Here is a 20,179-nt window from a genome sequence, read left to right on the forward strand (position 1 = left end):
GACGATCACAATTATAAGCAATATTGAGTTTTGGCGTATTAATACAATTAGCGTAAATGGCACAAAAAACACTCTTTTTACACAGAAATTTGATTTTGACACCGTGTTTTTTGTGTCAATTTTGACACTGTGTTTTCCAATTTATTACAATTATGACCACTTGACCGATTAACCAGGTTACATGCTGACGTGGCATGATGACGTGTCAGTTTTGATGACGTGGCATGCTGACATTATATGTTGACGTGTCGAAATTGATTTTTTTTCCACAAAAAACACTAAGTTTTCATTTTTTTTCAATTTTGACACTAAGTTTAATTTTTTATTTCAATTTTGACACTATGTTTTTTTTGTTCCAATCGAACATCATTTATCAAATTTTGTTCAATTTTTTCTATTTTCCATTTGAAACCGTATAAATATATTTTTTTATTACATTTTAAACCGTATAAACATATTTTTTTCGTTTAAAAACCACATTTTCATTTAAATACAAGGTGTTTTTTTCTTACATTTAAAGCATTAGTTATATCATGAGAATCAAACTAACCATAAGTTTCTAATAAGATGTAAAAATTTGATGGGTTGCAAACTTGATATCTGAGTTTTGCTCGACTACACGTCTCCAAACCTCCAAACACATTTTAAAGTTGCATATTTAATATAAAATACAATTTTTATATAACTAATACATATTTATATATAAAAATATGATTTGAGTGTAAAAAAATATATTTATACAAAACTATGGTTTTTAAGTGAAAAAAAAAACATATTTATAAGATTTAAATGTATTAAAAAAATATTTATTTGGTTTCAAATAGAAAATTGTCAATATTGAACAAAATTGAAAAAATATGATGTTCGATTTGGAACAAAAAAACATAGTATCAAAGTTGAAAGAAAAAATTAAACTTAATGTCAAAATCGGAAAAGAAAATGAAAAGTTAGTGTTTTTTGTGAAAAAAAAAATCAATTTTGACACGTCAGCATATAATGTCAGCATGCCACATCATCAAAAATGACACGTCATCATACCACGTCATCATGTAACCTGGTTAACCGGTCAAGTGGTCAGAATTGTAACAAATTAAAAAAGACAGTGTTAAAATTGACACAAAAAATAACACGGTGTCAAAATCAAATTTATATATAAAAAGAGTTTTTTGTGCCATTTACCCATACAATTACGATGTTGAGACAGTTTAAGTGTTATTGGGTGGTGGCATTCCTAATGTTTAAGTGTTTCGCTTTGGACTGGCGTTTACAGTAACAATAGCATATTATTTGGTAAAAGACATGACATGTAGTGTGTGTGTTGCGTAAGAAGCTTCAAGTAAATAAACAGAAAAGGGAAACTGTATAAAACAAGTCTAAATTCAAAACTTGGCTCAAAAGATATTCAAGTATTAAAATAGCACAGGGAATACTTTATTGAGAACAACAACGCAGCAATGACACAACCATAACTTATGGAGAGAGTGAGAAAGTATGGAGATACATCTAATTTTTATATGGTTTTTTTTTCAAGAAAGAAAGCCTCAGTATTCCCTGGAATAGGAGATGAGAGCAGTAGACAATCAAGCTTGTAATCCAATGATACCTGCATGCAATGTCAAATATGAGACAAGACCACCTTAAGGCTTAAACACAGAAAGCAATGTGATTTGTTTTTTCCTTTTGTTGCTCATTTAGTTTAACAAGGAAAAAGTTAAAAAGAAATATTGGCTTACCACATGCAACCCTTCCACCAGCATTTCCAGTGCTTTTGCTGAGCTCATGGCCACCTGAAAGAGAATAGTCACACAAATTGTCTTACATATGTATAATATATAAAATAATATACACATACATAATAATATAATATACAAAAAAAAAAACATAATTGAAGTTTACCCTTTCCAAGATCATCAGCATCAGCATGGACAACTACAGCCCTTCCAATGATGGATTGAGATCCAATTAGTGGAATCTACATAAATCAATATTCATATATAAGTTACATTTGTACAATTTAATTTATAGCAACACGCTTTGTACATGAACTCATGTGAGCAACCAACCTGCTTATCAACAATGGTGAATTTTGCAGTACCTGTGTTAAAAAAAAAAAAAAAAAAAAAAAAAGTTAGCAGTAGTGTCATATAATGTTTGGTGATAGAAATTTTGAAATTCAAACATGCTACAGACTTCTCAGGTCCCGGTTAATTTCAAATGCAGCCTCAAAGTTTGACTTTTTGAATAAAGTATGCGACCAATGGAAAATAGCCATAGAATAAAGTTTGACTTTTTAAATATAGTGCAAAACCAAGACTTATTCAATCTATAAAGGTTCTAATTTAAAGTAAGTATTATACCATCTTCGCCTACTGTAACATTCCCAAGATCACCAGCATGGCGAACCTCATCATCTGGAGCACCATGTTCCTTTCCATGAGGATTGTAATGAGGGCCTATCATCAAAAGAAAACATTTCGCTGTTTAGATATATATGCTCTATAGACGCAAAGTAATTCACATTTAACAAATCCCAAAAGGAAGACATTAGACATACCAGTTGACATGCATCCATTGGTTGTGTCACCAAGTGCATGAACATGGAAACCATGGGGTCCAGGTTTAAGGCCAGAAAGGTTTCCAGTTACAGTAGTGGGAGCACCTGAAACATTAGTTAAATATTAGATAACTTATATTTTCTATTTATAGCTTTATACTTTATAAAAAATCCAAATGTTACTCAAATTTATTACCTTCTGTCTCTTGTTCGAAGAGGATGGTGCCACTAACACCCTCACTGCTGTTAAGAACTGCAACTCCCTTCACCATTTTTATATGTGATCTAAACAAGTGAATAACCAGATATTATAATCAAATCACCTACAACTTTCAGACCAATGAGTATGTTAGACATCAAGACTCAAGAGACAACATCACAACTTTTCTTCTTAAATAAGAGCATAATGGTTAACCTTATTACTGAAAATCACAAATCCTGTTTAGTAGATTATTAGTCAAAAACCCGGTGAACAAAGTAGATTAATACTCAAAAACTAAATGAGGACAGATTGGACTTGCTTTAGAAGTACTCAAATGTTAAAGAATCTAGACACCATTTCCCGAAAGGCAACACACATCCCCTTTTCCAGCCTTCCATCCACTTCAGATTTCACTATTTTGTCCACAATACCTCCAAAATCATGAGCTTATTAATATACCATCTTAACAATTTATTCTAAACCCGATCCGTGACAAAACCAAGTTTTCCACTGCGTATAAACAAATTGTCCGATCATAGCTGACAAGGTGAAATGATTTCCTTTATGGATGTTATGTATTCGATACGTTTGCTACGTGTTTTTGTCAGATTTATTACTAGATGATCACACATACACCCCTCACGAATCGACATCACGACTTCAGAGTTAGAACTTAGAATCATGACCATATCAGTTGATCTTTACAATTGTCTATCAGATCATGATGAATCAATAAGAGAAATCACTATTTATCCAAATAGCGTTAAAATCAAGCTGAAACAAAATTGAAAATGATGATGATCAAACAAGTATAATAAATTCATCGAATTTGTTTTCGATCTGTTCACGGACCAGATAAAAAGATCACGCATACCAAACAACTATCTGAATCAAACAAAAGAAAGGAAAACAAAGTCGAATTTTACCTCAGATAACCCCCGCAAAGCGTCTGTAAGAGTGTGTGTTTTTAGTCGATGATACCTCGAGATAGGGCACGGTTTATTATTATATCGATTCCAGCAGTACGCCATTTATGACTAGCCTTATTATATCTACCACCTACCCCGACTAGCAACGCGCCCATTCCTCGAATGTACACTAAATGGAAACATGCCAAAAGAGCATTGGTGCGTGGATTACACGCTAATATAGTCAGCGTTGGATTTGATGTAATTGTGCCTTTGGTGTGATTCGTTAGAGAATGTTGGGCCGGCAAGGCGAAGCAAAGCCCATTTGTTTTGAAAGCCTTCATTGACCTTTCTTTTCAAATTGTTATAGCATTTTAGTAAATTGCTCTTAAGTTAATTTTACTATTTTTTTAGTTGTTTTTGAAAAAATAATCTTTTTTTTTTTGCAAAATGACCATCTGGTCCGGCATGGGTTGTTCCGGACCCGATTTCAAATTCGATTAAATTGATAGATAATTCTGACCCGGTAATTTGGTTCTCCTATAAATACCATTTAATCCATTTTGCACTACACTTTGACATCCCATTCTAGACACCTCTATAATTGAAAATGTTTTCCGATAGTAGTAAAGAAATGTGTAACATCATGTTTCCTGTGATTTCTTATTTCAGGGTCGTTAGCCGGAAGTCGATTGTGTAAAGGCTTTGGGCCTTAAGGATGTAAAGTTTAGTCCTTGTGGAAAGAGGTAATGATGGTTAAGAGATTTAACCCTTGAGCTGGATATCGGGCCGAAGAGTAGAAAAGGAAAATTTATAGGTCGGGTTCTTGCATGAAATATGGATTTTTGTTTGAGAAGTTTTTAGTCCAAGATATCTATATAATATCGTGAGACTCTTCAATACCTTTCCGTGGATATAAAGATCGTCGAAAATAGAGTTGGAAAGAAGAAATTATGACTGTTAGAAGTTAAGAAGGTTTTGAGTTAAGCCTAGTACGTTGGGCGTACAACGTGTATGTTGGGCGTACTAGGCAATGACTAATCGTGGAGGATCAAACTGGTACGTTGGGCGTACCAGAAGTATGTCGGGCGTATGCGATCAGAACCCTAATTTTGGGATTTTAGGCCTTGTTTAAGCTTCTTAACTTTCCCAAACTCTTATTTCTTTCATCCTCCATCCTCTCTAACCTTAATATCGAAACCATAGCCCCATTTGTGAGATCCTTGAGTTTTTAAGTGCTTTGGAGTCTTCTTGGTTCACCTTGGAGAAGAATGAGCTCATTAGAGAAGTGTTGGTTGTAGTGGAGCTTGTAGATCTAGACCTTTCTCACCTTGATCTTTCTTTTAGAGGTATAAAGCTTGAATCTTAATGGCGCATTTATTAGATCTAGCTAGTTTTTGGTGTTATGAGCTTTTGGTCACTTTAGTGCATAAAGTTTAGATCTTGAAAGTTTGTGACCTTGTTATGGATAAAGTTGGAAACTTTATCCATCTAAATATCATTTTGATTCAGATTTAAAGGTTGGGAACTTGTACTTATGGATTAAGTAAGAAAGATGCACTTTTGGTCCCTTTAAAACTTAAAAGACTAGATCTTGGTTGCTTGGATCATTCTAATGGATAAAGTTGGAAACTTTATCCATTATAGAGCTATTAGGAACCATAAAAATGTGATCTTGGTCCTTTCATCCATTACATGCAAGAATTAAGATGTCTTAATGGATAAATAAGTTAGAGTTTTAGCTTTTGGACCTTTTCTAGCTATGGAAAGTCATAAAGGCAGAAACATTATGACTTAAGTTAATGTTTTGAGTCTGGATCTGAGCTCTGGACAAAAGGTCTTAAGGGATTAAGAACTAAAGGAATGAATTATCTTGGACGTATGTACGTTGAGCATATATGAGAGTACGTTGTGCGTACTGGCCCTGAATCACGTACGTTGGGCGTACGTGGAGTACATTGAGCGTACTCAGTTGCCTTGTACTTTGATTGTTGCTGACTTCCGTTGACCGTTGACTTTTGACCAAGTTTGACTTTAGGTCAAACTTGAGGATTTTGGACTAATGATTGAGATTTTATATGATTTTGGTGTTAGTGGGTTCGCGGGTGCAAGCAGTGTAGAAAAAGGGATCGTATCGCAGTGTTTCAGAGTTTTTCAATTCAGCTGAGTTTTCCTCACTGTACTTATGGGTCGAAGTCACCAAGATCAACCCATTGGATTAGATATCCTGGTTTGTTGTATGTTGTTATGTTGAGATATTTGTTCGTTGGTTATGTGATTAGACTGGTAAATGTGTAAGACTACATGTGTTGTTGGATATATGTTAGACTAGTAGATCTTTAGGTCTACCTGTTTTTGTTGATTATTGATTTTTATTGTATATTTCGACATGTAATGGTTTGTTGGGTTGAGGCGGACCAGCTGGTGTTGAAGGCCAAGATACCTAGGGTGGTCCGGACAGACTAAAGGCCTGCGAGGCGGTCCAGTCAGGTCGAAGGCCCGGAGACCGATCCAGATAGGCTGAAGGCCCGGTACGGCGGTCCAATCATGTTGAATGCTCTGAGAGCTATCCATATAGTTTGTAGGCTTGTGAGGCGATCCAGTCATGATGAAGGCTCATGCATGCATGTTGTTATTTGTATGTTTGTGTGGTGGTATTTTTAGGGGAACTCACTAAGCTTCGTGCTTACAGTTTGATTGTTATGGTTTCAGCTACTTCGTGTGATTATATACATCATTCGGTAACACTTTTCTGGAACATTTTATGATAGAATGATATTGGGATATTTGTAGTTGATACTTGGTTTTGATATGGTTTTGTTTGAAAACGATGATTTCTCTGAATTTAAAAATGAAAATTTTAACCGTGATTTTGGGGATGTTATAAGTTGGTATCAGAGCCATGGTTTGAGTGAATTGGATGAGCATTCTTGTGAATCTATTATCAAGCTAAGGATCTGTAAAGGTTTTCAAAATTGTTTCAATAATTTTTTTCATAATTGTTTTCAAATGTAACCAATGAAGGATAAGATGTGTACGATCAGCCGGAGTAAGAAAGTCTACCCCAAGATACCCACATTGTTATTTGCTTATGTTGATTATGATAAAACTGCATGCTAGTAGTAGGCTGAGTATTTTCAGGAATTGCATGCTAGAATTGTCTGATGTATGATCCCTGATAGCCTAGGAGAATTGCGTGTATGCTAGATAAAATTGACATCATTATTGTAGTTACTTAGCGTGTGAATCATATTTGCACATAACTAAGATTGTATAGTATGAGAATGTTATATTTAGCTTTATTTCATGTTCTTTCCTGATAAAGGGCTTAAGGTAGAATCAGGTATTCGACTGTTTATGGGATCTAGCATTATGTATGATTAGCATGCACGAATGACTGTAGGGTTGGTGGAAGTTTCATGAGTGAGTACAGTTTATAGCAGGCCAGCGTGAGGGATGATTAGCCACTTTTGAGAGAGTAGATGTAGGATGTATGTGTATCCTAGATGTTTAGGCCTAGTGGTCAGGAATTGTGTGTGAAGGTCTTCCTGATATTTTTATGATATCTTATACGCTAAGCGTACTCATAGAGTACGCCTTGCGTACAAGCTAGGGACAAAAATGTAATGAATTAAGCATTAAGGGTTAAAAAGAAACATACCGGAGCTCAAATGTTACAATAATTATCGTGCAATGGTGTTATTTAAAAAATAAATATGATTTATGATTCATTATTCCATTTTTTTCCATATTACTTGCTTTTTTAAAATCAAAACATAAACATTAAGTTTGGTATATTGGTAAGGTTGTATCCTCGACGACAACCATTGGGTGTTATAAAAAGAAAATGAAAAAAAAAAACAAAGAAAATTCTAATACTACAAGAAGGGTCTTTAATATTTTGTTAGAAATCAAATTGTTAGGGAAGAACGTTATACTAATGGAAATGGAAATGATATAATTATTAAGTTATTAATTTTGTAGAAATTTTTATCGGATAAAGCATATCAAGTTGCAAGTCTTTGGACAAATATCCAAATACTAGTGTTTGCAAGAACAATGGATATGTTTCCTATTGTGATGGTTGCATATAAAATTTTGTCGACGATACCAGTTACGGTTGTTACCGAGAAAAGAAGTTTGTCAAAGTTGAAGATCTTGATATCATATCTTTGAAGTACCATGAATCAAGAAAGAATAAATGGATTATCAATTTAAAGCAATTTAAATCGATTTTTACAAAATCTTGATTATTATAAAATAAAAGTTGTATTTGTTTTCAGAAAATACATGAAGCTATTGTTGTGATTTTTGTAGGTTTTGGTTTGTATTAATATTGATTTTGTTTAACTGTAAAATTTACTGTTTTTTTTTTCATCTATAAAAGTTCTTATATATAGTACAAACATAAGGGCATAAAAATCATATCTCATCATGGGCATTCGGCCTTGATATTACGAGATTATATGAAAAATTATAATTTTATTGTTTATATTTTTAGAATTTACCATGTCTTTTATTATTAATTTGCACATGACCTCTAAATTCTCGGGACCGGCCCTGGTTAAAGTTATAGGGAGTGGTCATACTCAACTCACTCACAAAGTGTTACCAACTCAACGACACGTTAGCTCCACTACAATCTCACAACCAAACCACTAGCCCTTAAAATGGTTTCCACTCTACAATATTTATCTTTTTATTTTTTTTTATTTTTTGACATTAAATTAAATAAAGAAACATAATTTAAAACATAAATAAATATTTAAATTAATTAAAAACACATTACATTAATTAAAAAAACATAAAAATTTAAAACCTAAATTACTAAAAATACATTAAAAAAAACATAGAAAATTAATCATAAATAACTAAACAAAAACATAGAAAATAAAACTTAAATATCAAAAAACTAGAACCTAATTTCCATATTTTTCCCAAACTTGTTGTTGGATTTTTAGACGCGGCTAGATTTTTCGGGTCGAGATCCGATTGTAGTTTTGTGTTTAAAATTTGAAGATTGGTAAGTGCTATTTTTCGGTGATTAGCTTCCTCTGTTGATTAAAAAAAATCCTATAAAACTTAGAGTCTTCTCTGTTTTTTCCGCAAGCACATCTTCGCAAATCTCTTTTCCGCTTGAAGATCCCGCCTTTCTCGATTTGTCCCTTCTCGGTGGTCGACGAAGTTGGACTTCCAGTGGACTCTCCCCATCGGTGCGGTCGAACTCATCATTAAGGTCGAGGTCAACAACATATTTGACCGTTACGACAAACTTCAACCGCTTTTTGGTTGCCGAATGGTTTACCATTATTGGTAATTTTGTATTGGTAGCATGCAGTCGATAAAATATTGAAATCGTTGCTACCACTTTCTTTTTTGCATATTTTTTAAAATTGTCAAATATGTTGTTGACTTTCGTGGAAGATGCTCGTAGGTCATGCCATTTTGCATTGACCGAATCATATGGCTGCTCTGTTTCCCTTCCTAATAGCACATGAAAATGGTCTAGAACACGATTCTAAAAACTTTGATCGAATTGTGTGTTCCCGGTGTCACCGACTTGCGATATAAAAATCCAAGCGTTCATTAAAGCTTCCTCTTCATCGTCGGTTCATTGTGTAGTTCTCTTTTTTTTATGGTTCTTTTCCTTTTTTTTCCTTCTTCGAGTTGGTTGTTGTGTTTCTTGGACCTGTTCCTCGTCGTCGTGGTCAAAGTTTATAGGTTGTGATTAAGATAATGAAACTTGAGATAGTTGTGAAGGATGTACGTGAAATTGTTGAGGTTGAGAAGATTGGAGTTGAAATTGTGGACAAAGTTTTGTTGAAAGGTTTGAAATTGGGGTTGATTGAAGTGTGGTGGTCGTTGTTGTTGGTAGTAGTTTGTGTGGTATGAAAGATCGGTGAATAGGGGTTGTTGTTGGATTGAAGATGTTATCAATTGCATGTAACAAAGATTTGCAAATAGATTATTTGGAGTGTTTGAGATGTTTGGAGTGGGTAGGGTATTTTGATTTGGATCCATAAGTTGAAGAAAAAAAGAATATGGGAAGAGATTGTGTGTTTTTGTAGTGTAAAATGTATGTAAAATAAGTGGTATTTATAGTTGTAGTATACGGTTTTTAAATTAAAAAATATTTTTTTTGGGTCCAACGGTAAAAAAGAAAAAAGAAACAAAGGAACCGGTCAAGATTATGACCATTTGTAACGTTCGATATTTCCGAGGTATTTATTTAAATTATGGTTATTTAATTGTTATGGGTTGGGCCTTGAAATCATTGGATCTTTTCTTATTGGGCTTAGGGTGTGCAGTATGTTGGGCGTACCACCCTATGTACGCTGGTCATACTGGTGTAGTTTGGACGCGGGTGTCATGCACATACGCGCTGCGTACAAGGGAGTACGCGCAGCGTACGTGTCCAGACCCAAAACCCTAATATTAAGGGTTTGAGCATTATTTAAAGAACATTATGCCTTATGGATCTTCTCTATCAGCCTCCCTCTTGTCCCTAAACAAACTACACGAAATCATAACCCCATTATTGAGTGATCTTAAGCTTGAAAGGTCTTTTGAGTGTATTTTGGTGTGCTTTGTTCCATTTTCAAGGAAGAGAAGGTTGGAGCAAGGTGGTGGTTCAAGGAGAAGCTTGTAGATCCAAATTATCTGCTCCATTTCTAGTTTGTGCAAGGTATAAAGTCTTGATCTTGATCTTTAGAAGCTTAGATCTCCATGTTTTAGCTTTTGGACCATTTTGTCCTATTGATGAACTCTTGTGGATTATTTCTGTTTCTGAAGCTTAGAGTTGCTACTCTTGGTGTTCCTTGAGCCCTAGAGTCATAAAGTTACCACCTTTGAAGCTTTAATCCCACCGTGCATGAGTAATGGCCATTTTTATGGAAGTAGAATGTTATATTTCGAGCTTGGGCCCTTTTGGGGCATGCAAAGCCACCAAGTTGATGGCATTATGGGTTAAGATATTATATATGACTCAGATATGTCGTTGGGACTCTTAGACTTAAGTGGTTAAGAGTTTATTGATGAAATGACTTAATGGGTGAGTATGTTGGGCTTACAAGCCCATACGCACATCATAAAAGCCATGCAGCATGTACGCTTGGCGTACAGCTGAGTACGCCCCGCATACTCAGGCAGTTGGGCTTGGCGCTTTTTGGGCCTCGGTTTGGGCCATTTTGTTAGACTTGTTGCTTTGGGCCTTTGAGCCATCTAGAATTAAGCTTTTGGATTAAGGAGTTTTAGTAGGCTTTAGGGCAAGGCCCATTTGCGGGTTTGGGCCCAATTCGGAAAACTGGGCCATAAGCGGGCCTTTGTGGATCTTTTGGATTTGGGCCTTAGTTTTGGATCAAGCTAAATGGTCATTTTATCCCAAGTATGGATTATTGATTATAGTTTGGAATTCAAGTCTTGATCGGGTGTTATTTTGTATTGATAGCTCGGGGAGTCATCAGGGTAACAACTAGGGATTTATTTAAGTGAGATTCAACATTCGAGGTGAGTTTCATCACTGGGTTTAGCGGGTCTAAGGCACCAATGCCAACCCTTATTGATTATGTTAGGATTCTAGGAGTATGCGTGACCCTTGCATGTGATATATGCTGCTATATATATCGGGTGGGGCTCAACCCCAAGCGAGGCCTGAGGACTGGAACATATGTTAGTGTTTATGATCATTATATGCATTAGCATGATTATGTGATATTGATTGTATGTGTATAGCAGGTGAGGCCTAGTGACGGGAGAGGCCTGAGAACAAGGTTCTAAAAGGCGTGGGGCGTGGCGTGGCGGCAAGGCCAAGCCTCAAGCTTAACGAGTTATCGCGAGCCATGGCGTTTTTCAAGGCGTGATGTAAGGCGGCGATTTTGTATTAATTTATAATTATATTACCGCATAAATATAAATTTATATCAAATATACCTAGTTTTTAGAAGTGTTATATCAACAACTAATAACAGAAAGTTAATAAAAAACACAATACTTGTGTGTCTGATTAGAAAAGGTATAAAAAAGAGCAAAAAACGTGTCTCAAACGAAAAAACACGCGCCATAACACGCCATAATGCACCATGGCACGCCATATCAAGTCTTGCCACGCGCCACGCCTAACAGCAACATTATGAAGCTTTTCGTAACGGCGACGCCGCGCCTCACGCCATGGCGCGCCTTTTAGAACACTGCCTGAGAATAATAGATATGTATACTGAGCGAAGCTCGATGTCGGGCGGGGGCCATTGTATGATTTATTATGTATGGTATGGGGTTGTTTGGAAACCCGCTAAGCTTTGTGCTTACGGTTTTTAGTTTATGTTTCAGGTACTTCCAATGGTAAGGGGAAGAGCTCGGGGTGATTATATTGCACACACCATATGGATTCTCTTTATAAGGCATACTCTGATTTTCTGGATATTTGACACACTTATTTTATTTGGGTTGTATGAACCATGATTTGAAATACTGTTTTCACTTGAATGAAAAATAAAAATTTTGGGTCGTATTTTTTGATGTTTCACCATTGCTGTAGCCCTCCTTCTTCCTATTGGCTGTCTTCGAGCGTCTTCCCATCGCCGTGACAACTAAGCCACCGGAGACCGAGGCGGTTTTTACGCGTGAATTAGTTGTCCATGTCAGCATCACACATCTTCTTCTACCCCCCCCCCCCCCCTATTTTGGATAGCCTATGAAAGGCCACATTTGACGAGGAATGTAAAGCGCCACAAATCTCTACTTTTTAGACGAAAATTCTTGTAAAACAACATATATGGATTGATGGGGAAAACTCAAAACTCTCATGAATTTTGAAAGTATCTTTTCAAAAAGATTGATGAGTAATTAGTTTGTTTGTATTAATTGTAGGGTTTTATGCAAAAAAGTATAGTTATTTTGGGAATTTTTTGATAAAGTTTTAAATCTTTTTTTAACAGAAATGTCTCATTATTTTAGAAAAATCACATAATATGTCATTTCATGTTAGCATAAAAAAATAATTTTTTTCATTAATTTTGGCAAAATACTAAATAATCGGGATTTTTCTGTTTAAAAAAAGATTTATAACTTTATCAAAAAAATTCTCAAAATAATAAGAGTTTTCGGTATAAAACTCATTAATTATATTAAGAGATTCCTTTTATTTGTAAATTTAAAGACTTATTTTAATTTTTAAAAGTAAACATTTTGGTAAATAAACTCGTAAAAATAAATTAAAAGGTAAAACAAGTTATTCAAATTTCGAAACTCATGTCAACGACGTGGCATTTTGGATAATTTAGTTACGTTGAGAATTGTCTCAAAAGTTTGAGAGATTGATGTCTAAGTTTAGTTATTTCAAAAACAATCTCAAAAGTTGATTAGATATTGATACGGGGGCATCTCGGATGACATTTATAGTATCTTGAATGGTAGTTTTTTTACAAACCTTGTTATTATTACTTATAAGATAAGATTTATTGTACAGCGTTTTGTCATTGGAGTGTCCAGGTTTCTGGAATGTGTTATTTCAATTAAAGGTGTTTGTTTGAATGGATCAATTTGATTCGATCCAATCAAGTAATCAAAATTGATTTTGGTTTTTTAAAGTGTAGATCTTAATCGTTCAAATTAAATTCAAATCCAATTCTAACCAAATTATAATTAGGGATGTAAATGAGCCGAACTTTGCACTAATCGAGTCAGGCTCATTTGAAGTTATAGAAGCTTGAACTCGAGCTCGAGCCCATTTCAAGCATGGAGTGTGAAGCCTGGGATCAGCTCGTGTAGCATATAAAAAGCTCGGGACCAGCCCGTTAAGGCTCGTTTATTTGTGAAGCCTAAATGAGCTTAGTTCAGCTCGAGATCGGCTCATTAGTAACAGAGTTAATGCTCATTAGGGAGCTCGATTTATGAAGTTGAAAATCACACAAAAAATACACATTAACCTTAAAACATACTTTATATTTAAGCTTATGTAATTTTAATATGGTAATTATCAATTAATAATAATACATAAAATAAAATTATAGAATTTATATTATACAAAAGCTCGTTAAGGCTCTCGAGCTTAAACGAGCTCTTATCTGAAGGCTCAAGATCGGGCTCGTTAATTAACTTAGTTTTATTTTAGGCTCGAGCATGTTTTCGGACTCGTTAAGGCTCGGCTCGTTTCGAGCAACTATCGATCCAAGTTTGGATAGCTCACGAGTAGCTCAACTCATTTACATCCCAAATTATAATTCGGTTGGATAGGTTTGATAATCCAAATTTCAACTTTATAGAAAAAAAAAACAAATTATTTAGTTATAAATTAAAATTTATAAATAAGTAATAAAAAAATATATCATAATTTAATATGTTGTAGATAAAAAACTTTTTAGAAAAATATACATATTAAGATTTTTTATTAGTCAAAACCTTTTAAATGTGTTTGAATATTTTGACTTCTAGTTTAAATAATATTTTTTATTTTCCGGTGATAGTGATGGTGGAAGAGGGTAATATGGTAATATTACACTTTCCCTCATGAATTGGAATCAAACAATCAACACAAATAAAACAAAGATGATTCCTCCAAAGAAACACAAAATATTATAACATTCTTTTTTTTAATCATCCAACTCCCATAGACTTAGGATTACAACCAACACAATCTCATAAAGATTTTGTGGTTTTTTTTTTTTAAAAAAAAACAAGAAAAAGGATAACCAACCACCCTATTCTGCTGAATTTCAACTCCAATTTTTCTTACTTCTTCTCAATGAGCTTCTCAATCAAATCAGCAGCATCCTGAACAGTGGCAATGGTCTGAGCACTTTCTTCTTCCACACTGATTCCAAATTCTTCTTCAAGTCCCATCACAATCTCAACCTGTTTACAACAAATATTATATGAATCAGAAATTTGGCGTGTATATATATATATATATATATATATATATATATATATATATATATACAAAGAAAAGAATAAATATTTTGAATTTTCAACCATAATAAAGAAAACAAAATACCCACCGTATCAAGAGAATCAGCTCCAAGTGAAGAAAACTTGGATTCTCCAGTGACAGCAGAGTCTTCTGGTAGTGCAAGTTGCTTCCTAACAATGGAGCAAACTTTGTCCACTGTCTCTGGTTTAGCCTGTGTAGATGAAATAGAAAAACACATCACTCTATCTATATATGTTAATGTTTAAACTTTGAAAATCAATGAGATGTTTGATGCTATCATATAATGGAGAAGAAAGAAGAGGATAGAACATATACCGCACAGGAAATCCTGAAGCGTGAAGAGGCAGAATGCAATTTAAGGGAGGTGAAGGATTTCCCATTGGTAGCAAGTGATACTGAATTGAAATTAGAAGCCCTGGTAATTGCCTGTAAAAAGAACCGAATTTTAGCAAAACAGGCGTATAATGAAGCTATACACCAAATCAAATTACTTATTGGAAACATAATTTGATCAGAAACAGAGGAAAATCGGATAGCAGAGTGAAATTGAGGTCTAAATCTTGTATGTTATTACAGAAGAAATGCACGGATCAAATTAGGTAAGTACATGGTTGATTCTATTAAGGTCGTAAAATTCAAATTCCAAACGAATGTTAATACCCTGTCCTTCATACAATCACAAAACGAAACATCATACGAAAGCTATGAGTCCAAAATTTGCCCTAAATACTAGCATCGAATTTACAGGATCAAGAATAAGGTTTAAGAAAAATTAATACGGAAATTCATCACTAAGGTAAGAAAATAGGAACCAACAAACTAAGCTGAAAAGTATTAAAATTCATAGCAAAACGAAGAAAAACCGTCAACATCTCAAAAAAATTATGCAGAAACAACAAGTATTGGTGTGATCAGATTAAGATCGAGTAAAAATTTCAAAGAAATCGAAGAATGTATGCTTTGTTTCACCTGATTGGGCTTGTAGCATGAAAGAGATGCCATAAAAGTCGAAGATCCTGCGACGGAAGCCATTGATGATGGTAAATGGAAGATCAAATGAGATCTGATAGCGAATGTGGATTTGAACAAAGAGAAAGAGGGGCGAAGAGCACGAAGAGTGTGACGAATATTATATAGAGGAGTGGGGTTTATAGTTTGTATCGAAAAAGTTGGGAGTGTTTGGTAAGCAGTTCCGTTTGGAAATGCAATTAGTTCAGAAAAGACTTTGCGGCAACTACGATTAAACCTATTGCTATGCTCTGCTTTCTCTTATTGGCTATTGCTATTAATGAATCAACTTTTTACATCCACTGATTACCAGAAAAGGTAAAATTATTTGTTATTTCGTGTAATAACTTATTTAACAATCAATTGGAACACTAGAATGACTGTGGAAGTGAGCAACTGGACATGGATCTCAATAATACTTTTAAATAAATGGACAATCGTAATTAAACGAACGCAATAATGTAATCTATCTTATTTTATATTTGTTCTATTTTTATATGTTTGGAACACCGGAACTCATTCAACCATATTTCATACTAGGGTGTTTGGCTAAGCTTTTGAAAGGCAAAAGTCTTTTTAGAAAAAGTTGCGAAAAAGTTGCAAAAAGTCAGGATTCTTTAACTTTTTCAAAAAGTTCATTTTTCCTTGTATAAAAAACTAACTTTTACAAAATTACCAAACATCTTTTGTCTTTTTATCTTTTTCTAAAAGCTAAAAGATGTTTTAAAAGATAAAACAAACACCCCCTAGGTGTGAGACCCGTATATTATACGGGTTGATTTAAAAAATGATTAAACTTAAAGTATAAAATGAAATATTTTTTAATGTACAAGTTTAAAATAAGAAAGAAAGAAAGAAACGTATTTATTACAATTTAATATCATATATATATATATGATATTTAATACTTTACATATATAAGTATATGATTTTAACTAAAAATGAAAACAAACCAAAAATTGACAAGCGGATAATATTTATTTCAAAATTACCACAAAATGACAAGTGTCAAAACTCATGAGAGATTGACAAGTGGCAAAAAACCTTCATTTATTAAGGAGGATGTTGTTAAGCATAATTAGAAAATTTAAGGGATAATGTCACTGTAGCACATAGAACTTTTAACATTTGGCTAATTTGGTCCTTAAAGTTTTTTTTTGGTACATTAGACCATAAACTCGTAACTGACCTTTTAATTACACCATTTTAGAAGGTTTCCTGGTTACAATGCTTATGTGGCACGCTGATGTGTCCAATAAGCTTACGTGGTCCAGTTGTCGATACACGCTTATTAATTGAAACCCTTATTCGGACCTCCTTTCAATCTTTACTTACCCTTCTCTGAAAAGTCAAAGACTTCTCCCTTCCCGACTATTTCCATCCTGAAGAAGAATGTCTTGGAGCTCATCGACGTCAAGGAATCAGCTACAAGTCACTCATGTTCAGTCGCAAGAAGGGGTAAAGGTTTGTGATTGTGTCGTTCCAGCTAAAGAACGAACCTGTTGGAAGATAACAAACCATGGGAGGCGATTCTAGAATTGTCAAAACAGTATGGTAGGTCCCGATTCTCTTGATTCTGATAAGTTAGTATTTTATGGTTTGATGTGTTGTTTCTTTCTGTAAAGACGACAATGGTGTATTTGTATTTTGTTTCATCTGTTAAAAACCTTAATTTTATTTCCTTCTTGACGATCACTGTGAATAAAACCCATTTCGCTGGTACATTAAGGGTAGTTGATTTGTGATTGTCAGTCAAACCCTAATTTTATTGTCTTTTTATAGACTAGGTTGAGGAAATGTAGCTTCTTTGAATGGAAAGATGAAGAACAGGCAGACGGGTACTACAAAAATCTGCTATATTCTCTGAAGCAGAAACTGGATGCCAAAGATGAAATGTCTGAGATGAACAATTTGAGGAGAAGGATTGCTGAAGTGGAGTTTCAGCTGTCACAGGAGCAGTATAAGGTGGCAAAGAGTAAGAAAGAAGTTCATGATGCAATGAAGGCAATAGGCAGGTACAGGATGATAGTTGCCATGTTGTTTCGTTGCTTGGCCCTATGTGTTTTGAAGTTAGGGGGGTCAATGTAGTTAGTTTGGTTGGTTAGGGTAAGCTTTTGTTTTTTTGGGATCCCTTGTATTTTTTGTAAAGGCAGACTAGAAAGTCAGTTCCATAAGGGAATTTTGTATGTATTGAAGCTGGTTTTAGTTATAAGTTGGGGTTATCAACCTTAATGTGTCGATGTGGTAAGGTGGTAAGTCCCTAATGAAAGGGCATATGATAAGTAATGTAAAAAAAATATTCAAAGTCCCAATTGTAGGGCATTTTGTATAATCAGATGATGTTTATCAAACATATGCATGGTCTATATTCCCAACAAATATATTTAATTAGGAAGTGGTCCATGTGGAAGTACACTATGTGTATGGGGACCATTTTAATAATGAAAAAATGGGACGTGTGAAGCCATTAAAAAACCAAATCTGGGGCCATATAAAACATCCCCATGCATGCACATTATTCCAATTTTTTCCATGCATAAATATTCAAAGCCAAATGTCATGATTTTACTTAAAATGGTAACATACTTTCATACATCATGTCATACATAAATAAATGACCAACATACCCTTTTCTTGCATACATAAATAAATGACCAACATACCCTTTTCTATCATACATAATTAAATGACTAAATTACCCTTTTCTTACATACATAAATGAATGACCAAATTACCCTTTTCTGTCATACATACTTAAATGACCAAATTACCCTTTTCTTGCATACATAAATGAATTACCTACATACCTTTATCTATCATCAATAACTAAATGACCAAATTACCCTTTTCTGTCATAAATACGGAATGACCAAATTACCCTTTTCTTGCATACATAAATGAATTACCTACATACCCTTATCTGTCATCAATAAATAAATGACCAAATTACCCTTTTCTGTCATAAATACTTAAATGACCAGATTACCCTTTTTCTTTCATACATACTTAAATGACCAAAATACCCTTTAATGTCACACATACTTAAATATAAATTACCAACATCCTATTACATAAACTTTAAATATAAATTACCATCATCCTATTACATAAACTTAAAATCCAATTATCATCATCCCATTACATAAACTTTAAACACAAATTACAATAAACACTAATCAATTACAAGAGCTTTTCCCTTCGAATTTCCTGGATCATCAACACCACTAATTGTTTTGCCTAATTTCAGCTTCAGTATTCTCTCTAACTTTCTTCTCCTTATCCTCTTCAAAATATTTGAAATTGGCCTAACACAAACCTGCTGAACTTGGTTAACAGGAGCAACCTCCTGAACATTACCATTATCCACTTGGGCATTAGGATTAACCTCATCAACCTCTTGAACATTAACATTATCAACTTGGATAACAGGATCTACCTCCTCAGCCTCCTCATCTTGAACAGCTTCTTCAACCACAACAGCTTCCTCAACCACATCAGCTTCCTCACCCATAACACCCTCATCACCTTCATAACATCTAGGTGGAGTAAATTGCACATATTGACTAAAATCCCCTGCACTACTAGATTCAACATCAGTAGGAGCAACTTGCATATCATTTTGAGTAGTATCCATCTCAATTGGAGTCATTTCAACCTCTTCATGTTGTTGTGGTTCACTTGTACTACCCTACATGGCATGATATAATTATGTTAGTAACAAATTATATGTAATTAATCTTATATTTTAAATTGTTTTACTTGTCCTGCATTTTGGTTCACACATACTTTTTGTTTCTTCTGTTTCTTCACATTCAACTTTTGGGGCCTTCTCTGTGGACAAGTGGCCTTGTTGTGACCTATCTCCTTGCAAATACTACATCTGATTTTCTTTCCAGCCTTAGAAACCCTATGTGTTCCTGTATTCTCTGTAGTGGATTTCTTCCTCTTAGTAGTTGGCCTACCAGGCATCCTTCTATTAATAGGAGGCAATGGTGGAGTATAGTTTGTATCTGGCCACATGTCATTGCTATTCATGGGAGCAATTTTGTAATTGTATGCCTTTCTAAATGTGGTTGTGCTAAACATGTTGTCTACATAGGCTTCTGCATCCCTATTAAGAAAGGATATGCTAGCTACAGAATGAGCACATCCATATCCATTCAATTGCCACAACCTACATGAGCATGTTTTTCTTTCTAAGTCCACCTCATATGCATCTATTGCTCCCCTTACCTCAAACCGGTTTAATCCACTTGGTAGTACCTGATAATGCCTTTGAGCTTTTTTAAGCAAATTCACCTTATCCCTTATCTCTGGACAAATATGATTTCCCCATTGTTGTCCCTTTAATTTCATGTTGTAGATTTTTCCCATCATGTATAATCTTATCTCCTCTAACATGGTTATTATGGGCTTCTTCCGAGCATCTACTATTACAGCATTAAAACTTTCTGAGAACCCATTTTCAACTGCATCACAACACCTTCCAGTTTGAAAGAAAGCTCTAGACCATGTTTTAGGATCTTTCTCCATGAGATATTGATGGGCATCTGGGTTCAATGTCTCAATTTCTTTCATCA

General features: G+C 34.3%; 2 protein-coding genes across 3 annotated transcripts; both read right to left on the reverse strand.

Annotated features, from left to right (window-relative positions):
- Positions 1–1,359: 1,359 nt before the first annotated feature.
- On the reverse strand, positions 1,360–3,813 carry CSD1 (copper/zinc superoxide dismutase 1). 2 transcript variants are annotated; one of them, XM_079007264.1, is made up of 8 exons: positions 3,683–3,813; positions 2,751–2,839; positions 2,555–2,659; positions 2,358–2,453; positions 2,064–2,095; positions 1,897–1,972; positions 1,734–1,787; positions 1,360–1,603 (listed from the first exon to the last, which is right to left on the reverse strand). In XM_079007264.1, exons 2-8 carry the CDS (start codon positions 2,824–2,826, stop codon positions 1,581–1,583), a joined length of 462 nt encoding a protein of 153 aa, XP_078863390.1. In that variant the 5' UTR covers positions 2,827–2,839; positions 3,683–3,813; the 3' UTR covers positions 1,360–1,580. The 2 variants fall into 2 exon arrangements, with proteins under 2 accessions (XP_078863390.1, XP_078863391.1); XM_079007265.1 differs by lacking the exon at positions 3,683–3,813 and having other exon boundaries at positions 2,751–2,863.
- Positions 3,814–14,210: 10,397 nt separating this feature from the next.
- On the reverse strand, positions 14,211–15,801 carry LOC145058426 (acyl carrier protein 1, chloroplastic-like). Its single transcript, XM_079006333.1, has 4 exons — positions 15,561–15,801; positions 14,907–15,017; positions 14,659–14,781; positions 14,211–14,512 (listed from the first exon to the last, which is right to left on the reverse strand). The coding sequence occupies exons 1-4, from the start codon at positions 15,621–15,623 to the stop codon at positions 14,390–14,392; spliced, it is 420 nt and encodes a 139-aa protein (XP_078862459.1). The 5' UTR covers positions 15,624–15,801; the 3' UTR covers positions 14,211–14,389.
- Positions 15,802–20,179: the final 4,378 nt, after the last annotated feature.

This window comes from Lactuca serriola, chromosome 6 (assembly GCF_051521515.1).
Source record: "Lactuca serriola cultivar US96UC23 chromosome 6, Lser_US96UC23_V15, whole genome shotgun sequence".
Taxonomy (NCBI): domain Eukaryota; kingdom Viridiplantae; phylum Streptophyta; class Magnoliopsida; order Asterales; family Asteraceae; genus Lactuca; species Lactuca serriola.